Source organism: Xenopus laevis, chromosome 7S, assembly GCF_017654675.1.
Source record: "Xenopus laevis strain J_2021 chromosome 7S, Xenopus_laevis_v10.1, whole genome shotgun sequence".
Classification (NCBI taxonomy): domain Eukaryota; kingdom Metazoa; phylum Chordata; class Amphibia; order Anura; family Pipidae; genus Xenopus; species Xenopus laevis.
Genome location: NC_054384.1, coordinates 104835395 through 104862139, shown reverse-complemented (window position 1 = coordinate 104862139; position 26745 = coordinate 104835395). Strand labels below are relative to the sequence as shown.

At 42.3% G+C, this 26745-nt stretch overlaps 1 protein-coding gene across 1 annotated transcript in view; it reads left to right on the top strand.

Annotated features, from left to right (window-relative positions):
- The first annotated feature begins 2088 nt into the window (after nt 1-2088).
- The window catches only part of LOC121396054, a 46657-nt gene continuing 22000 nt past the window's right edge, over nt 2089-26745 (top strand). The window contains exons 1-4 of the mRNA XM_041570648.1: nt 2089-2140; nt 5408-5536; nt 7726-7875; nt 18895-19003. Of these exons, the coding sequence (XP_041426582.1) occupies nt 2089-2140; nt 5408-5536; nt 7726-7875; nt 18895-19003 (440 nt within the window). The remainder of the gene's footprint in view (nt 2141-5407; nt 5537-7725; nt 7876-18894; nt 19004-26745) is intronic.

Sequence of the window (26745 nt, the reverse complement as noted above, 5' to 3'; positions counted from 1 at the left end):
CAAATGAAGCAATGTTTTTGGAAGTTTTTGTTAGTATAAATATATCTCATTTCAAAACTATTCATATAGATGTTTGCGTAGGACCGGGCCACATTAGAGCCCATTGCCGTTCCACGAATTTGCATATAGAATTTGTCCTGGAAAAGGAAATAATTGTTGTATAACACAATCTCCAAACATTTCAACACGAAGTTTTTTTGAGCCCCATCCATGGATTCATCGAGTTGAAGTTCAGAGCGGACCGCCTCTACACCCCCATCATGTGGGATGGAGGTGTAGAGGCTTTCTACATCGAACGTTACCAAAATTGCATCATTTGGAATTTTTTGTAAATGCCTTAGTTTTGACAAAAAATGACTAGTGTCCTTCAGGAATGATTTATGTTTGAACACATATTCCCTTATAATATTATCTGTAAAGATAGATAATGGTGAAAGTATCGAATCAATACATGATACAATTGGGCGTCCTGGTGGACAATCCAGAAGCTTGTGAATTTTTGGCAGTGTATAGAAGATTGGGGTAACAGGGTATATTTGTTTTAAAAATTTTGCTAATGTATCTTCAATTACTGATATTTCAAAAGCATCCTGTATTAAACTGTCCACTTTTCTTTGGATTGAAAAAACTGGGTTATTATCCAATGGCCTATATGTACTGGTATCACTCAATTGTTGTAATATCTCTTTGACATAGTACTTTTTATCCATTATAACAGTGGCTCCCCCTTTATCAGCAGACTTTACAACAATTGAGTTATCATTTACTATATCCTGAAATGCTTCATACTCCTGTTTGTTCATGTTATAAGGAATTTTGTGGTATCTCCCACTTCTATACACTGCCTCCAACTCAGATATTTCACGTGACACATTTAACATAAATGCATTGACAAATATATTATCCACATCTGGTTTAAATTCACTCTGTGGCTTCAACTTTAATTGTTTACCCTTAAAAATATTAGGGTTATCCATAGGCTGTTCCCCCTTCTCCTGGGTAAATTGAACCTTTAATTTAATGTCCTTAAAGAAACAATATAGTTCCAAGTCCAGGGTAAAAAAGTCAGGCCCTGTTGTTACCCCAAACGATAGCCCCTTGGAAAGTACCTGTTCTTGAAGAGGTGACAGGGCCCTGCTGGAAATATTCACCACCGTCTCGGCCTGGGGCGAGCTCCTTGCTGGCTTTTTTTCTTCTTTGTGGTGCTTTCTCCCTGCCCGTCGTCGCTTTCGGAGGGGCCCTCGGTTGGCTGCGATACACCTAAAAAAGAAGAATTTGTGGATGCGGAATCAGAGCGTTGGCGTTGTGGAATTCCCTCTATCCGACCACGCGGCCTCCAGTTTGTGCGTTGCAATAACCCCTGCATCTCACTTCTGGGGTTTTGGGCAATCCCTTGCCAGCGATACACCCGCCCTGCGCCGTAATCAGCCGCATCCCTCTGGAACTTGGTGCGCTTGCGTGCCTCCGTCGTTGCTTTGAACTTGGTAATATGGTCCGCCAGCTTTGCGGTCCCCTCTGCAACCAGATCTTGAGGGAATGTGTTCCGGATCTAGCTACTTCTTTAGTTACGCATTAGTTCTCCTTTAAAACATGCAATGTCTGTCTATGGGTCCAGAGAACCCTAGTTGTGCCAGATATATTAATTGATAAGAATTTCTATAGCAGTAAATTTGGGGCATTTTGCTTCGCTGGAAAATTTGTGAAACGGATGCCGGCGTCCATTTTTTTTGACGCCAGCGAACTTTCACAGCGGTTTCGCAAATTTATTCGATGGCGGGAATTTGCCGGTAATTTGCGCCTGGCGAATAAATTCGCCCATCACTAAATAGCAGCAAAAGAAAATCAGCAAATGAATACCAGGAATACATTGTTTTGCACGTTTCAACTTCAGAACTTTCAGAACCATCTCTTATTTTCTTAGTGACTGTACATTTTAATTACAATTCTTTCAAACAGCTCTCCCCTGGTACCTGTTTGTTTTTAAATCCTCGAGGGGCTCACACCTGGTCCTCAGCACAATGACGGTTATCGACTCTGTATGAAAATCCACAGAATTTCTTAGACACATTTCTCCATAATAAGATGAACATGAGACAATTCCTTATCGGAGCCTTCATTATCTGTGCTCTGACTGCAACAGGTTAGTGACCTTGGCTGAACCAGAATCTAACCAGAACCATTCCTAGGAATATATAAAGCTTAATATCATTGCATTACATGCAGAAAACAACAATCTCTTTGTAATTGTAAGAAAGAGTTCAATACTGAACTATGCATTTGTTATGTACAGGTATGCCTCCTGTTATCCAGAATGCTCGGGACCTGGGGGTTTTCGGATAAGGGGTCTTTCTGTAATTTAGATCTTCATACCTTAAGTTTACTAGAAAATCATGAAAACATTAAATAAACCCAATAGGCTGGTTTTGCTTCCAATAAAGATTCATTATATCTTAGTTTGGATCAAGTACAAGATACTGTTTTATTATTACAGAGAAAAAGGAAATTATTTAAAAAAAATTGGACTATTTTTATAAAAAGGAATCTTTGGGAGGTGGCCTTTGCGTAATTTGGAATTTTCTGGATAACGAGTTTTCTGGATAACGGATCCCATACCGGCACAGTTATATTCTAGCATTAGTGTGCATTTATCATTGCCATTATATTCTGGGGGTCAGTGTATTATTTACATATTATTGTTCTATAGAGAAGACAAAGTGATGTGATGGGAATGCATTGGGTGCTAATTCAAACTTGCCTTTGGAGACAGAACCTATTTTTTGGAATAAATTCCTAGTAACTTCAGAAATATGAATAAAGACAACACATTATTTTACAACAAACAGCTACATGGCCTCTTAGGTTGGCCGGTGGCTTCTAAATCAATTCCTGTGATATACTGTAGTATCACCAAAAATCTAATACAGAGCCAATGCTTAATGGAGAACTAAAGCCTAACTAAAGTAGCTAGAAATGTTGTACATTATGCTTTGTGCTTCTGTACCAGCTAGAGTTGCCACCAGTTTTGACCTGGACAGGGTGGTATTTTGAAGGGGGCGGGGCCGTGCCATATATGGGCATGGCGGTAACACAGAGGGCTGGGACCGTGACATTGAGGGGCAGGGCTATGACGTGGCGATCGGCAATTGGTTGGTCGCCGCATCATTAATGCGGTATCTTGCCCGGTCTTCCTTATTTGGGAAAAGCTGGCAACCCTAGTACTGTGTCTCTAAAGATGACCCAGTAGCTCCCCATCTTCTTTTCTGCTGATTCACTGCACATGCTCTGTGCTGCTGTCACTTACTGAGCTTAGGGACCCACTCACAATATACAGTACACATAGAATAGAAATGTCACAATATAAGGCTGATTAGTAATTAATACACATAATTACTACATGGCAGCACAGAAACCAGTGCAATTAGCATCAGAATTTAATAATCAGCAAACCTGTAGCATCAGCTTATATTACAGCCAGGGAAGCTCATTTTCTGCTGGATAATTAGTGACGAGCCCTAAGCTTAGCTTCTCAACAGCCAATCAGAGCCCACTGAGCATGTGAGTGTCACAGACACTTTCCAAGATGGTGACCCCCTGTGACAAGTTTGAAGTCCTGGATCATTGCTGCTATTGACAAGCTGAAACTTTAGCCTCGTGCAATAAGTTCACTATATAAAATATGCCATTTTTAGCCACATTCATTTTTAGAGGCTTAGTTCTCCTTTAAAAAGGCTCAGGAGAGAGACAAGCAACAAGATCATATAATGTAATATTTTTCATCTTGGATTTTTATCCTCTTGTCTTATGTAAATTAAAATGACAGTAAATCCTTACTAGACACAGTTGGTTTTCTGAATCACGTTGATGGCAAGTAAAAGTTAACTCTCCTCCAACAAGTGTTTACAGGGTATAAAACATTTACCATCTGACTAAAATGCCTAAATGACCATAGCTTTTAGTTTGACTGGTCACAGATTTCTTTATAACCTTCTACTGTGTAATCATCTCATAACAATGAACCAAAATGGGCCAATAAATGCCGCTCTCAATAATAGGGACAATTCCCTATGTTTCTCATGTCTTCTAAATAGATTTCCTATTTTTACAGGTATGGGATCCGTTATACCCGAAAATCCATTATCCAGAATGTTCCGAATTACAGAAAGTTGTCTCCCATAGACTCCATTATATCCAAAAAAAAACAAATTTTTTAAAAATGATTTAGCATTTCTGTGTAATAATAAAACAGTAGCTTGTACTTGATCCCAACTAAGATATAATTAATCCTTATTGGAAGCAAAACCAGCCTATTGGGTTTATTTAATGTTTACATTATTTTCTAGTAGACTTAGGGGCCGATTCACTAACTTCGAGTGAAGGATTCGAAGTAAAAAAACTTTGAATTTCGATGTGTTTTTTGGGCTACTTCGTCCTTCGACTACGACTTCGACTTTGAACCGAAGGATTCGAACTAAAAATCGTTCGACTATTCGACTATTCGATAGTCGAAGTTCTGTCTCTTTAAGAAAAAACTTCGACCCCCTAGTTCGCCATCTAAAAGCTACCGAACTCAATGTTAGCCTATGGGGAAGGTCCCCATAGGGTTTCCTAAGTTTTTTTGATCGTAGGATATTCCTTCGATCGTTGGATTGAAATCCTTCGAATCGTTCGATTCGAAGGATTTAATTGTTCGATCGAAGGAATAATCCTTCGATCGTTCGATCGAACTAACTCGATATTCGACCCTTGGTGAATTGGCCCCTTAAGGTATGAAGATCCAAATTACGAAAAAGATCCGTTATATGGAAAACCCCAGCATTCTGGATGACAGGTCCCATACCTGTACCTTCCTGTCTTAACCAAAATCCAACAGAAATATTTAAGGTTAAAATGCTCATTTACTTAGGGGCAGAGTCCAAATATGTCCAAATAGTCTTAATTCGATTTGAAAACAATTCAAAAATTTGAATTTCGAAACTTATCATGTACTGTCTCTTTAAAAATTTGACTTCGACCATTCTCTATCTAAAACCTGCCGAATTGCTGTTTTAGCCTACGGGGGACCTCCTAGAACCTATGTGGAGTCAATTGGTGGACTTTGAAAAATCAAAATTTTTCGTTGGGAAAAACTTTGAGTCGTACGATTCGAATATGCGATTACTTCAATTCGTACGATTCTAATTTGATCGAATACGAACCTATTCGGCCAACAACAAAAACATGATTTGATTTCTCTTGGTGTTTTAGAATTCGAATTTCGAAGTTCTTCAAATTCGAAATTCGACCCTTGATAAATATGCCCCTTAATGTATTCTATGAGTCTTTCCTCAATCTTCTTTGTGTTTTTTTGATTCTAAGATGACATCGCAATCCCCTTTTTGTAATTGTCTTTTACCCTTTTCTCTTTCAGTCTGTTCAATTAAATGCATGTCCTGCAACAATTACTACTTGAGCAGTTTTCAGAATTGCACTGGCCCCACTGTAGAATGTGACCGCAAATATGACAGCTGTGGCACTTCTTATTTCCTTAAATTAGAACGTGAGTTATTCTCCTTCTAACATTATATCTATTATATACAGTATAATTGGGGCGACTTTATCTAGAAGGTTCATTCATCATTGCAGCCTGCTTCATTTTAAGAACAAATTATACATTCATGTAACTGCAAACTTAAAGCTTTTTATATGCAAAAACATGTAGCCCTGTGTCTCAGGAAATATTTATTCTCCCTTTTTTGGATTACGTTGTTTCAATACAAGTAGTGATGGGCGAATTTGGGGCATTTCTCTTTGCCGAAAAATTAGTGAAATTCGCAAAACAGCGCCGGCGTCTCGTTTTTGACGCCGGAGTCCGTTCTTGACGCTGGCATCCGTTTTTTGCCGGTGAACAAATTAGCAAAACTGTCATGAAAATTTGCCGGCATAAAAAAAAAAAAGGACCCCGGCATCCTTTTTATTTTTTAAATTTTCGCCTGGCGAATAAATTCGCCCATCACTAAATACAACCACTGGCGCTAGAGAGCCGGGATCTTTTAAGTAAGCAATTTTGCTTTAGGAATACTTTGATGGTGCTGGACTATAGTTCTCAGCATGAGCTTGATAATATATTAAAGTATACTGGGATTAATAGTCCAGAAACAATTTAGTAAAGCGTGCTTGTGCAGTGCAATGTAGTAGTATTTACTGCCTCTTTAAGATCACTATAGCCTTGGATATTCTCCAAGAAGTCCAAACCACTCTTATACGTATTAATAGAATCCAGGGCCACCATTAGTGTTGCCACCTTTTCTGAAAAGTTTTACCGGCCGGTGGGGGGCTGGAACAAAAGGGGCAGTCCAATACCGGCCCCGACCTTGGTAAAATACCGGCAACCCTAGCCACCATCAGAAATCACAGGACCCTATACCACAACATTTTCTGGGCCACCTTGTCCCCATCCACCCTAGCATGGCTCCAAGCCCCTCCCCTGATCCCAAGCCTTCATTTTTTTATTCTTTTTTATAGTTTTTTTAATAGCCTTCTTCTACTGACTCTTTCAAGTTTTTAAATGGGGGGGTCACTGACCCCATCTAAAACCAAATGCTCTGTAAGGCTACAAATGTATTCAGGCCTCTCCTATTAATATCCCAGTCTTTTGTTCATTTCAATGCATAGTTACATAGTTACATAGTTACATAGTTACATAGTTAAATTGGTTTGAAAAAAGACAAACCATCGAGTTCGACCCCTCCAAATGAAAATCCAGCATCCACACCCTCCTACTTTCACATAAATTATATATATATAATCCCCATTTTACGTTTTTCAGGGGACCAGAAAAAATTCTGTAAAATCCAGGAAAATGTAAAATCAGGGAATGTATTATGCATTAGCAATCAGGTTACTAGGTCCAAATTACCTTATTATTTATATGTGTATATATATATTATATATATATATATATATATATATATAATATATATATATATATATATATAGGGATGTAGCGAACTGTTCGCCGGGCGAACTGTTCGCCGCGAACTGTTCCCGGCGAACTTGTTCGCGCGAACTTCGACCGTTCGCGTCCGCCGAATGTTCAGCGAACGTCGCGCGTCGCTTCGCATTTTGAGTTCGCGTTCGATTCGAATACAAATCGTTCGACCATTCGACCGCTAAAAATCGAACGATTTCCATTCGTTTGAACGATTGTAAGCATTCGATCGAATGAAAAGCATTCGATCGAATGCTTCCATCGTTCGATTCGAATGAAAATCGTTCGATCGAAACGATTAAAATCCTTCGATCGTTCGAATCGAACGATTTCAGCGGTGTTCGAAGTTCGCGAACTGTTCGCGAACGTTCGCATTTTTTGCCGTGTTCGCGAACGGCGTTCGCGAACACCAAATCGGCAGTTCGCTACATCCCTATATATATATATATATATATATATATATATATATATATATATATAAGGTAATTTGGACCCTAGTAACCCGATTGCTAAAATTGCAAACTGGAGAGCTGCTGAATAAAAAGCTAAATAACTTAAAAGCCACTCAAATAATAAAAAAAATTACAACAAATTGCAAATTGTCTCATTATAATAAATTCAAATTAAAGGTGGAAACCCCTTTGAAAGAAGCAATCTGTGCAATATGCAGTATGACAGTTTGCATTCTATACATGCAAACATTATTATAAAGGATGTAATATTACCTGTAGTGTTTAATATTTTATGTTGTGTCGCAGTTTATGAGAAAAAACAACATACATACGAGACTGGATGCTGGCAAAGCGAGGATTGCAATAAAACTCTTCGGATGACAGCATTAGGGCTTCAACTTACACGTATATCCTCCTGCTGTAATACAGACAACTGCACCCCACCAGAAACATTCTGTAAGTAGCCACTATCCATGCAGCATTTGATTTTCCTTGGCAATACTGAGCCTTTAAAATCTGCAAATGATCTATGTCTGTGCCATTTTCTAATGTACCTGAGGGGACTTATAAATGATTTTATTAAGGAAAGCCACCGTCCGCAAGTTAACTAAAGTAATGCCGTGGCCTAGGGGCCCATCAAGGCCGGGGCCCACCAGGTTTTTTCACGGGGGCCCGGCAGGCCAGTCCAACCCTGGCAACCGCTAGAGCTAGTGATGGGCGAATTTATTCAGCAGGCACGAATTCGCGGAAAATTCGCGATTCGCCAAATGTTCGGTGAATGTGTGCCAGCGTCCAAAAAAGTGGTGCCGTTTTGCGAATTTTTCACAGTTTCGCGGGAAATTCAAAAATTTGTCGGCGAAGAGACACGGCACAAATTCGCCCATCACTAGCAAGAGCCTAAGGCCCCAGTGATGAAAGAGAGACCTAAGGGGACACTTACTGAAAGACAGGGAATAGGGGCACAGGGAATAAGGTGAAAAGTACCTGGAAGAGTAGGTATGTAAAACAGACGGACAGGGCCGATATCAGGGGGTCACAGAGGGGGACAGTCCTCCCGGGCCCGGAGGATTTTGAGCCTTGAGGGGGGCCTGGCCGTGCCGCACTGAACAAATTTTGCCGGCGAAATTTACATTGGTTGCATCCCGTGCGTACGCATGACGCCAGTACGCGCGGGCGCAACTCTATTTAAACCGCCGCAGCCTGCCGCCTTGCACACAGAAGACTGAAGACGCGTCTGGAGAAGGAGCTTCTTTATGGAGTCGGAACTGCTTCCTGGAGACGGCGAAGACACAAAAAACACCGCTGAAGGAAGAAGAAGACTGCACAGGAGAAGAAGACCACACAGGAGAAGTCGCCACTGGAGACCCCCAGTTGAAGGTAAGTGCCACTGACCACCTGTGAGCCCCTGATCACACCATGCAATGCCACTGATCACCAATGTGAGCCCCTGAACACCAATGTGAGCCCCTGAACACCGATCTGAGCCCCTGAACACCCCCGTGCGGGCCCCTGAACCACCGTGCGGGCCCCTGAACCACCGTGCAGGCCCCTAAACCACCGTGCGGGCCCCTGAAGCCCCAATGCTGGCCCCTGAAGCCCTGTGTGGGCCCTTGAACCCCTGTGTGGGCCCCTGAACCCCAGTGTGGGCCCCTGAACCCCCATGTGGGCCCCTTAAACCCCAATGCGGGCCCTGAAGCCCAACATGGGCCCCTGAATCCTCATGTGGGCCCCTGAATCCTCATGTGGGCCCTGAAGCCCCACGCAGGCCCCTGAAGCCCCAATGCGGGCCCCTGAACCCCCCCAAGGAAGGGCCCCCTGAATCCCCCAAATGCGTGCCCCTGATCCCCCCCCAAAGGAAAGGGCCCCAGAACCGTCAATGCAGGCCCCTGACCCCCCCATGCAGGGCACTGGCCTGCATGGGGGATCAGGGGCCCTGCAAGGGGGCCCTTTTGCCAAAATGCTTTTATTTACTGTTTCTGTGCTTGTGTCCATGTGATCTGGTGGGGGCGTGGTTACGGGGGGCGTGGCGAGGGGGCCCAGAAAATTTTGTTGTGTGGGGCCCCATGATTTCTGATGGTGGCCCTGCAGACAGATACACTGGAAGGAGAAGCAGTTGTCTCCAATGAGGGTTTATAGAATGGAGGTGACCAGGAATATTCTTAAAGTGAATGGACACCCAACTAGACAGGTAGTGTTAAACTTCCTGAGAGTCGTCCATTGGAAGGGATCTGGACCTCAATAATATTCAACATGGTGATCTGAAGCCTTCAGAGTCTCATCTCCTACTTGATAGGGATGTAGCGAACGTCGGAAAAAAAGTTCACGAACATATTCGCGAACTTGCGCAAAAATGCGAGCGGTTCGCGAACGGTTCGCGAACCCCATAGACTTCAATGGGAAGGCGAACTTTAACATCTAGAAAAGACATTTTCTGGCCAGAAAAATGATTTTAAAGTTGTTTAAAGGTGCAACGACCTGGACAGTGGCATGCCAGAGGGGGATCAAGGGCAAAAAATGTATCTGAAAAATCTGCCTGTGTGTGCTTGGAAGAGATAGTGTAGGGGGAGAGCTGTTAGTGATTTCAGGGACAGATGATAGTAAGCTTGCTGGCTAGTAATCTGCTTGATACTGCTCTGTATTGGAGGGACAGAAGTCTGCAGGGATTTGAGGACATTTTAGCTTAGGTAGCTTTGCTGGCTAGTAATCTACTGTTCTCTTTAAACAACTGCCATACGTTGACCTTGTAGGCATTGTTTGCCAGTTTTTTTGGCCGCAGCCACTGAAGCACAGAGGCCAGAAAAAATATGCCATATAAATGCTGAAAATAGTCATTTTTTTTGGTCGCAGCCACTGAAGCACAGTTGCCAGAAAAATTATGCCATATAAATGCTGAAATATGCATTTTTTGGTTGCAGCCACTGAAGCACAGAGGCCAGAAAAATTATGCCATATAAATGCTGAAAATATAAATTTTTTGGTTGCAGCCACTGAAGCACAGAGGCCAGAAAATTATGCCATATAAATGCTGAAAATATGCATTTTTTTGGTCGCAGCCACTGAAGCACAGTTGCCAGAAAAATTATGCCATATAAATGCTGAAAATATAAATTTTTTTTGGTTGCAGCCACTGAAGCACAGAGGCCAGAAAAATTATGCCATATAAATGCTGAAAATATGCATTTTTTTGGTTGCAGCCACTGAAGCACAGAGGCCAGAAAAATTATGCCATATAAATGCTGAAAATATAAATTTTTTTGGTTGCAGCCACTGAAGCACAGAGGCCAGAAAAATTATGCCATATAAATGCAGAAAATATGCATTTTTTTGGTCGCAGCCACTGAAGCACAGTTGCCAGAAAAATTATGCCATATAAATGCAGAAAATATGCATTTTTTTGGACGCAGCCACTGAAGCACAGTTGCCAGAAAAAATATGCCATATAAATGCTGAAAATAGTCATTTTTGCCATACGTTGACCTTGTAGACATTGTTTGCCCAGTTTTTTTGGTTGCAGCCACTGAAGCACAGAGGCCAGAAAAAATTAAACCAGTAGGGTTTGCACCCTAGTTTGTAACGTGGCGGAGGGAGGAGGAGGACGCTAAAGGACAGCTGTGTGTGGAGTCATGAGGCTTGAAGAGAAGGACAGCTGCATAGAAGTCAGAACAAGTCTTCCGGCGTGCAGTAACCCTCCGAGATCCACCCCTCATTCATTTTAATAAAGGTCAGGTAATCGACACTTTTGTGACCTAGGCGAGTTCTCTTCTCAGTTACAATCCCTCCTGCTGCACTGAAGGTCCTTTCTGAGAGCACACTTGAGGCTGGGCAAGACAAGAGGTTCATGGCAAATTGTGACAGCTCTGGCCACAGATCAAGCCTGCGCACCCAGTAGTCCAGGGGTTCATCGCTCCTCAGAGTGTCGATATCTGCAGTTAATGCCAGGTAGTCCGCTACCTGCCGTCGAGGCGTTCTTTGAGGGTGGATCCAGAAGGGTTGTGGCGCTGCCTTGGACAGAAAAACATTTGCATGTCTGACGTTACAGACTGGCCAAAGGGCTTTGTCCTTGCAGGTGTGCTCGTGGCAGGATTACTGGCACCTCTGCCCCTGGAATGTTGATGAGTTCCTGAAGTGACATCACCCTTAAAAGCATTGTACAACATGTTTTGCAGGCTGGTTTGTAAATGCCGCATCTTTTCGGACTTGTGGTATGTTGGTAACATTTCTGACACTTTATGCTTGTACCGAGGGTCTAGTAGCGTTGCGACCCAGTACAGGTCCTTCTCCTTAAGCCTCTTGATACGGGGTCCTTCAACAGGCATGACAGCATGAAAGACCCCATTCTCACAAGGTTGGATGCAGAGCTATCCATCTCCGCTTCCTCATTATCAAGGACTGCATCATCCACGGTCTCCTCCCCCCAGCCACGTACAAGACCAGGGGTCCCCAAAAGGTCACCACTAGCCCCCTGGGAAGCCTGCTCCTGTTGGTCCTCCTCCTCCTCCTCCACAAAGCCACCTTCCTCCTCTGACTCCACTTCTGGCACCTCTCCCTGCGTTGCAGCAGGTGCCTGGGTTCGTTCTGGTGATTCCGACCAGAAATCGTGCGCTTCCAGCTCCTCGTCACGCTGGTCTACAGCCTCATCTGTCACTCGTCGCACGGCACGCTCCAGGAAGAAAGCGAAGGGTATTAGGTCGCTGATGGTGCCTTCGGTGCGACTGACCATATTTGTCACCTCTTCAAAAGGTCGCATGAGCCTGCAGGCATCGCGCATAAGCACCCAGTAACGGGGGAAAAAAAATCCCCAGCTGTGCAGATCCAGTCCTACCACCCAGTTCAAAAAGGTACTCGTTGACGGCCCTTTGTTGTTGCAGCAGACGTTCCAACATAAGGAGCGTTGAATTCCAGCGAGTCTGGCTGTCAGAAATCAAACGCCTGACTGGCATGTTGTAGCGCTGCTGAATGTCAGCAAGGCGTGCCATGGCTGTGTAGGAACGTCTGAAATGGGCCGACACCTTTCTGGACTGGGTGAGAACGTCCTGGAATCCTGGGTACTTGGAGACAAAACGTTGGACTATTAAATTTAACACATGTGCCATGCAGGGCACATGTGTTAAATTGCCTAGTCTCAACGCTGCCAACAGATTGCTTCCATTGTCACACACCACTTTTCCGATCTGCAGTTGGTGTGGGTCAGCCACCGATCGGCCTGTGACTGCAGAGATGACAGGAGTACAGATCCGGTATGGTTTTTGCTTTCCAGGCACGTCATCCCCAAGACAGCGTGACAACGGCGTACCTGGCACGTCGAATAGCCTAGGGGGAGCTGGGGTGCACAGGTGTGGAGGAGGAGAAGGAGGACCCAGCAGCAGAGTAAGAAGAAGAAGAAGACGAGGTAGAGAGCGATGGAGGAGTAGAGGTGGTGGCAGAACCGCGTGCAATCCGTGGTGGTGACACCAACTCCACTGTTGTTGTTGAGCTACCCATTCCCTGCTTCCCAGCCATTACCAAGTTCACCCAGTGGGCAGTGTAGGTGACATACCTGCCCTGACCATGCTTGGAGGACCATGCGTCAGTAGTCATATGGACCTTTGGCCCAACACTAAGTGACAGAGATGCGGTAACTTGGCTCTGCACATGTTGGTACAGGTGTGGTATTCCCTTTTTAGAAAAAAAATTGCGGCTGGGTACCTTCCACTGCGGTGTCCCAATTGCTACAAATTTGCGGAAGGCCTCAGAGTCCACCAGCTGGTATGGTAAAAGCTGGCGGGCTAAGAGTGCAGACAAGCCAGCTGTCAGACGCCGGGCAAGGGGTGACAGTCAGACATTGGCTTCTTACGCTCAAACATGGCCTTCACAGAAACTTGGCTGGTGGCAGATGACTGGGAATGGGAACAGGTGGTCAAGGTGGAAGGCGGAGTGGAGGGTGGTTCAGACGGGTCAAGGAGAGCAGAGGTAGAGCAGTAAGATGCTGGACCAGAAGGAGTGTGGCTTTTAGTTTGCCTGTTGCCTTTGAGGTGTTGCTCCCAAAGTGCTTTGTGCTTGCCGCTCATGTGCCTTCGCATAGAAGTTGTACCTATGTGGCTGTTGGGCTTACCAAGGCTCAGTTTCTGACTGCACTCATTGCAAATTACAATGCTTTTGTCAGAGGCACACACATTAAAAAAATCCCACACTGCTGACTTTTTGGAAGTGTGCGATCTGGCGGTAACAGTAGAAGTTGGCGGAGTGCGGTATTGGCGGCAATGGCGGGTGCGTTGGCCGGCTGAACACAGGTGCCGAGATACATGTTGTTGCCCTACTGATCCCTGCGGGCTGTCCTCCCTGCTTCTTCTAAGTCTTATTCTCCTACTGCCTCTCTGACTCTCCGTCTCTCCATCTGAACTACCCTCCTCTTGCTCTCTTCTACTAGGCACCCACAAAACATCAATCTCCTCATCATCATTCTCCTCAGATGCATCAATTCTTCTGACACATCACAGAAGGAAGCAGCAGCGGGGACCTCCTCCTCATCACTCATTATGTCCATCTCTATCGTGTTCTCTGCCAGAATTAAATCTGGTGTAAGGTCCTCATCTCCTTCATCTTCTTCTGGCAATAATGGTTGCGCATTACTCAGTTCAAGAAACTCATGGGAAAATAACTCCTCTGACCCCAGTGAAGAAGGGGCACCGGTGGTGGAGGAAGTGTTACGTGGGTGGCCATAGCAGTGGAGGATGAGGAGGATGTTGTGGTAAAGTTAGAAACGGTAGAGGATGGGGTGTGCTGTGTAAGCCAGTCAACTACCTCTTCAGCATTTTGGGAGTTCAGGGTCATTGGCTTTTTAAAACTGGGCAATTTGCTAGGGCCACAGGATTGCATAGCAGCACGGCCCCTAGCACGGCCTCTGCGTGGCGGCCTGCCTTTGCCTGGCATTATTTTTAAAAAAACAACAACAACAACAAAAACTCAGTTGGTTTTTCTGGAAACGATAATACACACACAGCTAGATGGCGGGTTGAAGAAAACAGTGTGCAAATAATGCCTACAAGGTCAACGTATACACTACTACAGCGGTGGATACGGATTACGTAAAATTATTTATGGCTGCTTGAAAAAAGTCACTCCGGTGTTTTTTCTGGAGACGGTAATATTATGGATATTTAGACAGAATGTGAACAAGGTCACACAGCTAGATGGCGGGTTGAAGAAAACAGTGTGCAAATAATGCCTACAAGGTCAACGTATACACTACTACAGCGGTGGATACGGATTACGTAAAATATATGAATGCTGCTTGAAAAAAAGTAACTCAAGTGGTTTTTTCTAGAGACGATAATATTATGGATATTTAGACAGAATGTGAACAAGGTCACACAGCTAGATGGCGGGTTGAAGAAAACAGTGTGCAAATAATGCCTACAAGGTCAACGTATACACTACTACAGCGTGGATACGGATTACGTAAAATATATGAATGCTGCTTGAAAAAAAGTAACTCAAGTGGTTTTTCTAGAGACGATAATATTATGGATATTTAGACAGAATGTGAACAAGGTCACACAGCTAGATGGCGGGTTGAAGAAAACAGTGTGCAAATAATGCCTACAAGGTCAACGTATACACTACTACAGCGGTGGATACGGATTACGTAAAATATATGAATGCTGCTTGAAAAAAGTAACTCAAGTGGTTTTTCTAGAGACGGTAATATTATGGATATTTAGACAGAATGTGAACAATGTCACACAGCTAGATGGCGGGTTGAAGAAAACAGTGTGCAAATAATGCCTACAAGGTCAACGTATACACTACTACAGCGGTGGATACAGATTACGTAAAATATATTATGGCTGCTTGAAAAAAGTCACTCCGGTGTTTTTTCTGGAGACGGTAATATTATGGATATTTAGACAGAATGTGAACAAGGTCACACAGCTAGATGGCGGGTTGAAGAAAACAGTGTGCAAATAATGCCTACAAGGTCAACGTATACACTACTACAGCGGTGGATACGGATTACGTAAAATATATGAATGCTGCTTGAAAAAAAGTAACTCAAGTGGTTTTTCTAGAGACGGTAATATTATGGATATTTAGACAGAATGTGAACAATGTCACACAGCTAGATGGCGGGTTGAAGAAAACAGTGTGCAAATAATGCCTACAAGGTCAACGTATACACTACTACAGCGGTGGATACGGATTACGTAAAATATATTATGGCTGCTTGAAAAAAGTCACTCCGGTGTTTTTCTGGAGACGGTAATATTATGGATATTTAGACAGAATGTGAACAAGGTCACACAGCTAGATGGCGGGTTGAAGAAAACAGTGTGCAAATAATGCCTACAAGGTCAACGTATACACTACTACAGCGGTGGATACGGATTACGTAAAATATATTATGGCTGCTTGAAAAAAAGTCACTCCGGTGTTTTTTCTGGAGACGGTAATATTATGGATATTTAGACAGAATGTGAACAAGGTCACACAGCTAGATGGCGGGTTGAAGAAAACAGTGTGCAAATAATGCCTACAAGGTCAACGTATACACTACTACAGCGGTGGATACGGATTACGTAAAATATATTATGGCTGCTTGAAAAAAGTCACTCCGGTGTTTTTTCTGGAGACGGTAATATTATGGATATTTAGACAGAATGTGAACAAGGTCACACAGCTAGATGGCGGGTTGAAGAAAACAGTGTGCAAATAATGCCTACAAGGTCAACGTATACACTACTACAGCGGTGGATACGGATTACGTAAAATATATTATGGCTGCTTGAAAAAAGTCACTCCGGTGTTTTTTCTGGAGACGGTAATATTATGGATATTTAGACAGAATGTGAACAAGGTCACACAGCTAGATGGCGGGTTGAAGAAAAACAGTGTGCAAATAATGCCTACAAGGTCAACGTATACACTACTACAGCGGTGGATACGGATTACGTAAAATATATTATGGCTGCTTGAAAAAAAGTCACTCCGGTGTTTTTTCTGGAGACGGTAATATTATGGATATTTAGACAGAATGTGAACAAGGTCACACAGCTAGATGGCGGGTTGAAGAAAACAGTGTGCAAATAATGCCTACAGGGCAAATAATGCCTAAAAGGTCAACTTATACACTACTACAGCGGTAGTAAAATAAAAAAAAGTAAAATAAAAAAAAATGAATATTAAAAAAAAAAAATTAAAGTTGGTGCTGCTGAACTACTAGGAGCAGCAGATTAGCACACCAGTCCCACTCCCCAACACTGCTAGACTAATAGCACTGGGCTCTTATAGTAGTAGTAGTAGTAGTAGTAAAACAACAAAAAAATAAATAAAAGCAGTCCTTACAAGGACTACTGTTATTGCAGCAGTCAGCAGATGAGATCAGAAGCAGGACAGCTGCCCACTGCAGCTACATACAGAGCACTGCAGTAGAAGGTAGATTACTAGCCAGCAAAGCTACCTAAGCTTAAATGTCCCTCAAACCCCTGCAGACTTCTGTCCCTCCAATAACAGAGCAGTATCAAAACGATTACTAGCCAGCAAACTTTCAACTGTCCCTGAAATCACTAACAGGCAGCAGCTCTCTCCCTACACTATCTCTTCAGCACACACAGCAGAGTGAAAAAACGCTGCAGGGCTTCGGTTTTTATAGGGAAGGGAGTGGTCCAGGGGAGAGCTTCCTGATTGGCTGCCATGTACCTGCTGGTCTGGGGTGAGAGGGCAAAAAAAAAGCGCCAACAATGGCGAACCCAAAATGGCGAACGTCGCGCGACGTTCGCGAACTTCCGGCGAGCGCGAACACCCGATGTTCGCGCGAACAAGTTCGCCGGCGAACAGTTCGCGACATCTCTACTACTTGATACCAGTATCTGCTTCATATAAGCCTGGTAACAAACCACTACATCTTATTCAACAATGTACCGATGAAATACCGTTATCCAGAAACCCAGTATCCAGAAAGCTCTGAATTATGGAAAGGCCGTCTCTATAGACTCCATTATAATTAAATAATACACATTTTTAAAAATGATCGTCTTTTTCTCTGTAATAATAAAACAGTAGTTTGTACAGATTATAAAGATTTTCATTCATCCAGGTCATGGTATATCTTGTATAGGTAATTCTAAATCAACCGGACTTGCTGAGTAATCAATGAAGACGTTTCACTACTCATCCGATCAGCTTTTTCAGTTCAACTTGTACTTCAAGTAGCTTGTACTTTATCCCAGCCAAGATATAATTAATCCTTATTGGAAGCAAAATCAGCTTATTGGGGTTATTTAAGATTTTCTAGTAGACTTAAGGTTAAAAGATTCAAACTACAGAAATATCCATTATCCGGAAAACCCCAGGCATTCTGGATAACAGGTCCCATACCTTTACTATGTTTTTGTTCGATAAAACATTTATTGGATGTTTAAGAACCACTGCTTATTTGTAGCATCTTTGGGGCAGTTCCACAACACCATCCCTTGTTCCAAACATCATCAGTGCCCATCCGAGAAATGGAGTTGCTAATGCTAATGTTACATGCTAAGGAATAGCCAAATTGTTAGTATAATTGTTAGTAGGTTGTTCAGCCCAAAGCAGAAATGGAAGAAAAATCCCTTTTCCTTGAAAGATTTTATTAAAACTCAACTCACAAGCAATCATAGGCTTGTAGTAGGAAATCTCCTAGAATCTACTTCTTTTGATCTTGATATAGTTACATAGTAACTAGACCGTCAAGTTCAACCCCTCCAAATGAAAACCCAGCATCCATACACACACCCTCCATACTTTCACATAAATTCTATATACCCATATCTATACTAACTATAGAGTTTTGTATCACAATAGCCTTTGTATTATGTCTGTCCAAGAAATCATCCAAGTCCCTCTTATAGTCATTAACTGAATGAGCATCACAACATCACCCGGCAGTGCATTCCCCAACCTCACTGTCCTGACTGTGATCAACCCCCTACTCTGTTCCTTTAAATGAAACTTCTTTTCTTCTAGTCTGAAGGGGAGGCCTCTGGTACGTGATTCTCTTTATGGGTAAATAGGTCCCCTGCTATTTGTCTATAATGTCCTCTAATGTACTTGTAAAGTCTAATCATGTCCCCTCGCAAGCGCCTTTTTTCCAGAGAAAACAACCCCAACCTTGTCAGTCTCCCCTCATAATTTAACTCTTCCCTCCCTCTAACCAGTTTAGTTGCACTTAGTCTCTGCACTCTCTCCAGCTCATTTATATCCCTCTTAAGGACTGGAGTCCAAAACTGCCCCCATACTCCAGATGAGGCCTCACCAGGGACCTATAAAGAGGCAGAATTATGTTTTCATCCCTTGAGTTAATCCCCTTTTTTTATACGACAGAACTTTATTTGCTTTAGTAGCCACAGAATGATACTGCCTGGAATTAGACAATTTGTTATCCACAAAAACCCCAAGATCCTTTAAACAAGTTTTTAGATCTTTTGATGTTTAAACATCTTTTCTCTTCATTATTTTCTTTAGTTGAACCACAGAATTCCACCAAGAACGGAGTCCTCTGCCTTACTGGTTTTACAGATGAAAAATCCATTGTGCCCAAGTATGCTATGGCCTGCACGGGGGAAGAGACGATGTGTGTCTTTCATTCATCATGTAATAATGCTTTTAAAATGTGCATTACACTTTGTAAAGTTATGAAATTATACAGATTTTACAATAATGATCTAGCCAGTGTCGGACTGGCCCACCGGGATACCAGGAAAACTCTTGGAGGGCCAAGGTGTCAGTGGGCCCTCTTGTTTCTCACCATTTAGCCTATTTCATGGTCATTCCCTATTTATTTATGGAAAACAAAAGTGTAATAATGGAAGAATATAGTAAGAAGATATAAAAGGGGAATAAAGAGGTTGAGTGTGGAGAGGAGGAATAATAGCTTGGAAAGTGGACCCACAGTCTGAGGATTTCTGGTGGGCCCCTGGCATCCCAGTCCGACACTGGATCTAGCAAAGAAATTCACATTATTACACTACATGGAATAAGCAGTTAAATACTTTACAGGTATGGGACCTGTAATCCAGAATGCTCAAGACCTTGGCTTTTCTTCATACCTCAAGTCTATTAGAAAATAGGGATGCACCAAATCCAGGATTCTGTTCGAGATTCGGCCAGGATTCGGCCTTTTTCAGCAGGATTTGGATTCGGCTGAATCCTTCAGCCCAAGTGACACAAATTTGCATATGCAAATTAGGGGAGGGAAGGAAATTGTGTGACTATTTGTCACAAAACAAGGAAGTAAAAAATGTTTTCCCCTGCCAACCCCTAATTTGCATATGTAAATGAGTATTCGGTTCGATATTCGGGTGAATCTTTCGCGAAGGATTCGGGGGTTCGGCCATAATCCAAAACAGCGGATTCGTTGCATCACTACTAGAAAATCATGTAAACACTCATTAAAGGGCAAGTAAAGTCTAAAATAGAACAAGGCTAGAAATGCTTTATTTTGTATACTAAACAGGGATGGGCGAATTTTTTCGCCTCGTTTCGCCGAAAAAATTACGCCCATAGACTTGCATGGCGACGCCCATAGACTTTAATGGGTGTCTGCGTCATTTCGCCTGCGGCGAATTTTTGGTGAAGCGAAACGGGTCAAATTCGCCCATCCCTAATACTAAACATAAACATGAACTGTGTTACAGCACCACAATAGTTTCAATTATGGATCCGCACACACCAATTTTCTGCAGTTTTTCCTTTTATTTATATTCACCACCAATATCAACGTTTCGGGGGGTACAACCTCCCTTCGTCAGGATATACATTCAAGTGTGACAAAAAGCATCTTTATAGGCTTAGCTCCGCCTACATTGTTACATGTGATCTAATTAGCATTTTACTTTATTTTCCCATTTAGTTTAAAGTTCTCATAGTGCATAAATATTAGGTAGTTTTACCCTATAAAATTTTTTTTATCTTTTATAAAAGACAATAAAAATATTTTTTATATAAGACAATAAAAATATTAAATCCTTCATATGTGATTGTGATTTCCCTTTATTTATTATATCCCTACCCATTACACCCATATCCTTTGTCTTCAGACAACAGTTCCTTAAAGTCAGTGAATTGTTTTCTACCTTTGCTGATAATATTATTTTCTCTCTATCCCCTGACTGTTCATATCTGTGGAGAAACAGAGAGACGGAAAATTGTGACAGTAAGTGAAAAGTGACCATAAAATCTTAAGAATAAACATATTTTGGAAATATATACTTGGGAAAATGTATATTTTAATCATAAAAAACAAGCCAAACTGAAATTTTCATTGAGACCCTTTGGTGTTAGCGTTTTAAGTTGCCATATCCAAAAGGCTTCTCGTCTTAAAAGGTTCCTTTTAAAATCATTGCCTTTATCCTTTTGCACCACTTCTAAAATTTGCCACCTTAGCTGCGATAAGTTATGTTTCATTATAAAAAAATGTTTTGCTAGTAGTGTCTCTTTCTTGTATTTCTCTTTTTCTTTCTCTTTTACCCCATCTGTTTCTGGTTTAAAATTTCTTATGACACTTTTATGTTCATACATTCTTAATTTGAAAGATCTAGACGTTTGGCCCACATACCCTAATCCGCAGGGGCATTTTAATAAATAGATTACACCTTCCGTGTCACATGTGGAAAAAGATTTAAGTTTTATATCATGTCCTAAACTCGGGTGTTTACATATATCTCCTTTGATCACCCCGCTGCAATGTCCACAATTGTGACAGGGAAAGGTTCCATTTTTGTTGGAAATTCTTTTGTGGGTGGGTTTTTCCTTTAAATCTGTTCTGATGATCCCATCAGAAATTGTCTTACCTCTTTTATAGCTAAAAAGAGGTTTCTCCGTAAACAATTTACCATATATTTTATCTTTTTGTAGAATGGGCCAATATTGTAATATCACCTTCTTTACGAAGGTTGAATGGGGACCAAATGTTGTCACACATGTCAAATTTTGTTTTTTCTTTCTATTTATTTTTTCTTTTTCTTTTAGACATTCTTGTCTATCTATACCCAATACTTCATCTTTGATCTTTTCTAATTCCCTTCTGTCATATCCTCTTTGATTAAAGTTTTTAATCATTATATCTGGCTGTTCTTTGTATAGTTCATCAGACGAGGTGATTCGTCTCGCTCTGATGAACTGACTCTTAGGTAGTCCTTTCATTACTCCTGCTGGATGGTAACTGTCTCTATGTAAAAGGTTATTTCTGTCTGTTTGTTTTTTATACAGATCGGTTGTAAATGTTCCCCCATCTAGTGTAACCTTAACATCCAAGTAGTTTACTGTATCTGGACCCACGTTCATGGTGAATTTAATTGTGTCATGTACTATATTTATATAGTTATAGAATTCTAATAATATTTCTTTTGAACCTGTCCAAACCATGAACATGTCGTCCACATATCTATACCACATACCAACATATTTACTATATACAGGGTGCGATAAAATGAATTCATTTTCGAATTTATGCATATAGATATTCGCATAGGCAGGTGCCATGTTGGCACCCATACTCGTACCCTGTATTTGTAAATAAAATGTTTCGTCGAACCGGAAATAATTTCTTTTTAGTATTAGGTCTAGACATTCACACAAAAAGTTGACCTCCTGTATCTGTAATTTCTCTTTTTGTAGATATTCCCTGCAACATTCTATGCCCTCCTCATGTCTGATTGATGTATAGAGATCCTTTACATCTATAGTGCAAAGTATCGCCGTATCTGCCTTCAGGTTGGTATTTTTTATAATTTTCAAGAATTGGGTGGTATCTTTTAGGCACGTATCTAGTTTCGGGAGGATATCTTGTAAATATGTATCTACATATATTGCTAAGGGTTGCAACAATGAATCTACCCCTGATACTATTGGTCTTCCTGGGGGATTAATTAAGGTCTTATGAATTTTAGGTAAAAGGTAGAATATTGGTGTTCTGGGGTTTTCTTTAATCAGTAAATTTTCTATCTCTGGTGTTATACTCCCAGCTAGACAGGCGTCATTAAGGAAAACCCTTATGTCTGTTTTTAATTTCTCTGTCGGATGCTTTTGCATTTTTACATAGTGATTTACATTGGATAGTTGGCGCTGTACCTCAATTAAATAATCGTCTTTATTCATAACCACTATGCCTCCTCCTTTATCTGCTCTCTTTATAACAATATCCTTATTCTGTTGTAACTCTTTTAAAGCTTCTCTTTCCTTATATTTTAAATTATTGTTTTTTGAATTCACATGTTTATCCAAATTCTTTTCTATTTGCAACCCTTAGCAATATATGTAGATACATATTTACAAGATATCCTCCCGAAACTAGATACGTGCCTAAAAAATACCACCCAATTCTTGAAAATAATAAAAAATACCAACCTGAAGGCAGATACGGCGATACTTTGCACTATAGATGTAAAGGATCTCTATACATCAATCAGACATGAGGAGGGCATAGAATGTTGCAGGGAATATCTACAAAAAGAGAAATTACAGATACAGGAGGTCAACTTTTTGTGTGAATGTCTAGACCTAATACTAAAAAGAAATTATTTCCGGTTCGACGAAACATTTTATTTACAAATACAGGGTACGAGTATGGGTGCCAACATGGCACCTGCCTATGCGAATATCTATATGCATAAATTCGAAAATGAATTCATTTTATCGCACCCTGTATATAGTAAATATGTTGGTATGTGGTATAGATATGTGGACGACATGTTCATGGTTTGGACAGGTTCAAAAGAAATATTATTAGAATTCTATAACTATATAAATATAGTACATGACACAATTAAATTCACCATGAACGTGGGTCCAGATACAGTAAACTACTTGGATGTTAAGGTTACACTAGATGGGGGAACATTTACAACCGATCTGTATAAAAAACAAACAGACAGAAATAACCTTTTACATAGAGACAGTTACCATCCAGCAGGAGTAATGAAAGGACTACCTAAGAGTCAGTTCATCAGAGCGAGACGAATCACCTCGTCTGATGAACTATACAAAGAACAGCCAGATATAATGATTAAAAACTTTAATCAAAGAGTAGGGATGTAGCGAACGTCGGAAAAAAAGTTCGCGAACATATTCGCGAACTTGCGCAAAAATGCGAGCGGTTCGCGAACGGTTCGCGAACCCCATAGACTTCAATGGGAAGGCGAACTTTAACATCTAGAAAAGACATTTCTGGCCAGAAAAATGATTTTAAAGTTGTTTAAAGGGTGCAACGACCTGGACAGTGGCATGCCAGAGGGGGATCAAGGGCAAAAATGTATCTGAAAAATCTGCCTGTGTGTGCTTGGAAGAGATAGTGTAGGGGGAGAGCTGTTAGTGATTTCAGGGACAGATGATAGTAAGTTTGCTGGCTAGTAATCTGCTTGATACTGCTCTGTATTGGAGGGACAGAAGTCTGCAGGGATTTGAGGGACATTTTAGCTTAGGTAGCTTTGCTGGCTAGTAATCTACTGTTCTCTTTAAACAACTGCCATACGTTGACCTTGTAGGCATTGTTTGCCCAGTTTTTTTGGACGCAGCCACTGAAGCACAGTTGCCAGAAAAAATATGCCATATAAATGCTGAAAATAGTCATTTTTCGCCATACGTTGACCTTGTAGACATTGTTTGCCCAGTTTTTTTGGACGCAGCCACTGAAGCACAGTTGCCAGAAAAAATATGCCATATAAATGCTGAAAATAGTAATTTTTCGCCATACGTTGACCTTGTAGACATTGTTTGCCCAGTTTTTTGGTTGCAGCCACTGAAGCACAGTTGCCAGAAAAAATATGCCACATAAATGCTGAAAATAGTCATTTTTTGCCATATACGTTGAGTCAACGTATGGCAAAAAATGACTATTTTCAGCATTTATATGGCATATTTTTCTGGCCTCTGTGCTTCAGTGGCTGTGGCCAAAAAAACTGGGCAAACAATGCCTACAAGGTCAACGTCGTTGACCTTGTAGGCATTGTTTGCCCAGTTTTTTTGGCCACAGCCACTGAAGCACAGAGGCCAGAAAAAATATGCCATATAAATGCTGAAAATAGTCATTTTTTTGGTCGCAGCCACTGAAGCACAGTTGCCAGAAAAATTATGCCATATAAATGCTGAAAATATAAATTTTTTTGGTTGCAGCCACTGAAGCACAGAGGCCAGAAAAATTATGCCATATAAATGCAGAAAATATGCATTTTTTTGGTCGCAGCCACTGAAGCACAGTTGCCAGAAAAAATATGCCATATAAATGCTGAAAATAGTAATTTTTTTGGTTGCAGCCACTGAAGCACAGAGGCCAGAAAAATTATGCCATATAAATGCAGAAAATATGCATTTGTTTGGTCGCAGCCACTGAAGCACAGTTGACAGAAAAATTATGCCATATAAATGCTGAAAATATAAATTTTTTTGGTTGCAGCCACTGAAGCACAGAGGCCAGAAAAATTATGTCATATAAATGCAGAAAATAGGCATTTTTTTGGTCGCAGCCACTGAAGCACAGAGGCCAGAAAAAATTAAACCAGTAGGGTTTGCACCCTAGTTTGTAACGGTGGCGGAGGGAGGAGGAGGACGCTAAAGGACAGCTGTGTGTGGAGTCATGAGGCTTGAAGAGAAGGACAGCTGCATAGAAGTCAGAACAAGTCTTCCGGCGTGCAGTAACCCTCCGAGATCCACCCCTCATTCATTTTAATAAAGGTCAGGTAATCGACACTTTTGTGACCTAGGCGAGTTCTCTTCTCAGTTACAATCCCTCCTGCTGCACTGAAGGTCCTTTCTGAGAGCACACTTGAGGCTGGGCAAGACAAGAGGTTCATGGCAAATTGTGACAGCTCTGGCCACAGATCAAGCCTGCGCACCCAGTAGTCCAGGGGTTCATCGCTCCTCAGAGTGTCGATATCTGCAGTTAATGCCAGGTAGTCCGCTACCTGCCGGTCGAGGCGTTCTTTGAGGGTGGATCCAGAAGGGTTGTGGCGCTGCCTTGGACAGAAAAACATTTGCATGTCTGACGTTACAGACTGGCCAAAGGGCTTTGTCCTTGCAGGTGTGCTCGTGGCAGGATTACTGGCACCTCTGCCCCTGGAATGTTGATGAGTTCCTGAAGTGACATCACCCTTAAAAGCATTGTACAACATGTTTTGCAGGCTGGTTTGTAAATGCCGCATCTTTTCGGACTTGTGGTATGTTGGTAACATTTCTGACACTTTATGCTTGTACCGAGGGTCTAGTAGCGTTGCGACCCAGTACAGGTCCTTCTCCTTAAGCCTCTTGATACGGGGCATGACAGCATGACAGCATGAAAGACCCCATTCTCACAAGGTTGGATGCAGAGCTATCCATCTCCGCTTCCTCATTATCAAGGACTGCATCATCCACGGTCTCCTCCCCCCAGCCACGTACAAGACCAGGGGTCCCCAAAAGGTCACCACTAGCCCCCTGGGAAGCCTGCTCCTGTTGGTCCTCCTCCTCCTCCTCCACAAAGCCACCTTCCTCCTCTGACTCCACTTCTGGCACCTCTCCCTGCGTTGCAGCAGGTGCCTGGGTTCGTTCTGGTGATTCCGACCAGAAATCGCGCGCTTCCAGCTCCTCGTCACGCTGGTCTACAGCCTCATCTGTCACTCGTCGCACGGCACGCTCCAGGAAGAAAGCGAAGGGTATTAGGTCGCTGATGGTGCCTTCGGTGCGACTGACCATATTTGTCACCTCTTCAAAAGGTCGCATGAGCCTGCAGGCATCGCGCATAAGCACCCAGTAACGGGGGAAAAAAATCCCCAGCTGTGCAGATCCAGTCCTACCACCCAGTTCAAAAAGGTACTCGTTGACGGCCCTTTGTTGTTGCAGCAGACGTTCCAACATAAGGAGCGTTGAATTCCAGCGAGTCTGGCTGTCAGAAATCAAATGCCTGACTGGCATGCAGGGCACATGTGTTAAATTGCCTAGTCTCAACGCTGCCAACAGATTGCTTCCATTGTCACACACCACTTTTCCGATCTGCAGTTGGTGTGGGGTCAGCCACCGATCGGCCTGTGACTGCAGAGATGACAGGAGTACAGATCCGGTATGGTTTTTGCTTTCCAGGCATGTCATCCCCAAGACAGCGTGACAACGGCGTACCTGGCACGTCGAATAGCCTAGGGGGAGCTGGGGGTGCACAGGTGTGGAGGAGGAGAAGGAGGACCCAGCAGCAGAGTAAGAAGAAGAAGAAGACGAGGGTAGAGAGCGATGGAGGAGTAGAGGTGGTGGCAGAACCGCGTGCAATCCGTGGCGGTGACACCAACTCCACTGTTGTTGTTGAGCTACCCATTCCCTGCTTCCCAGCCATTACCAAGTTCACCCAGTGGGCAG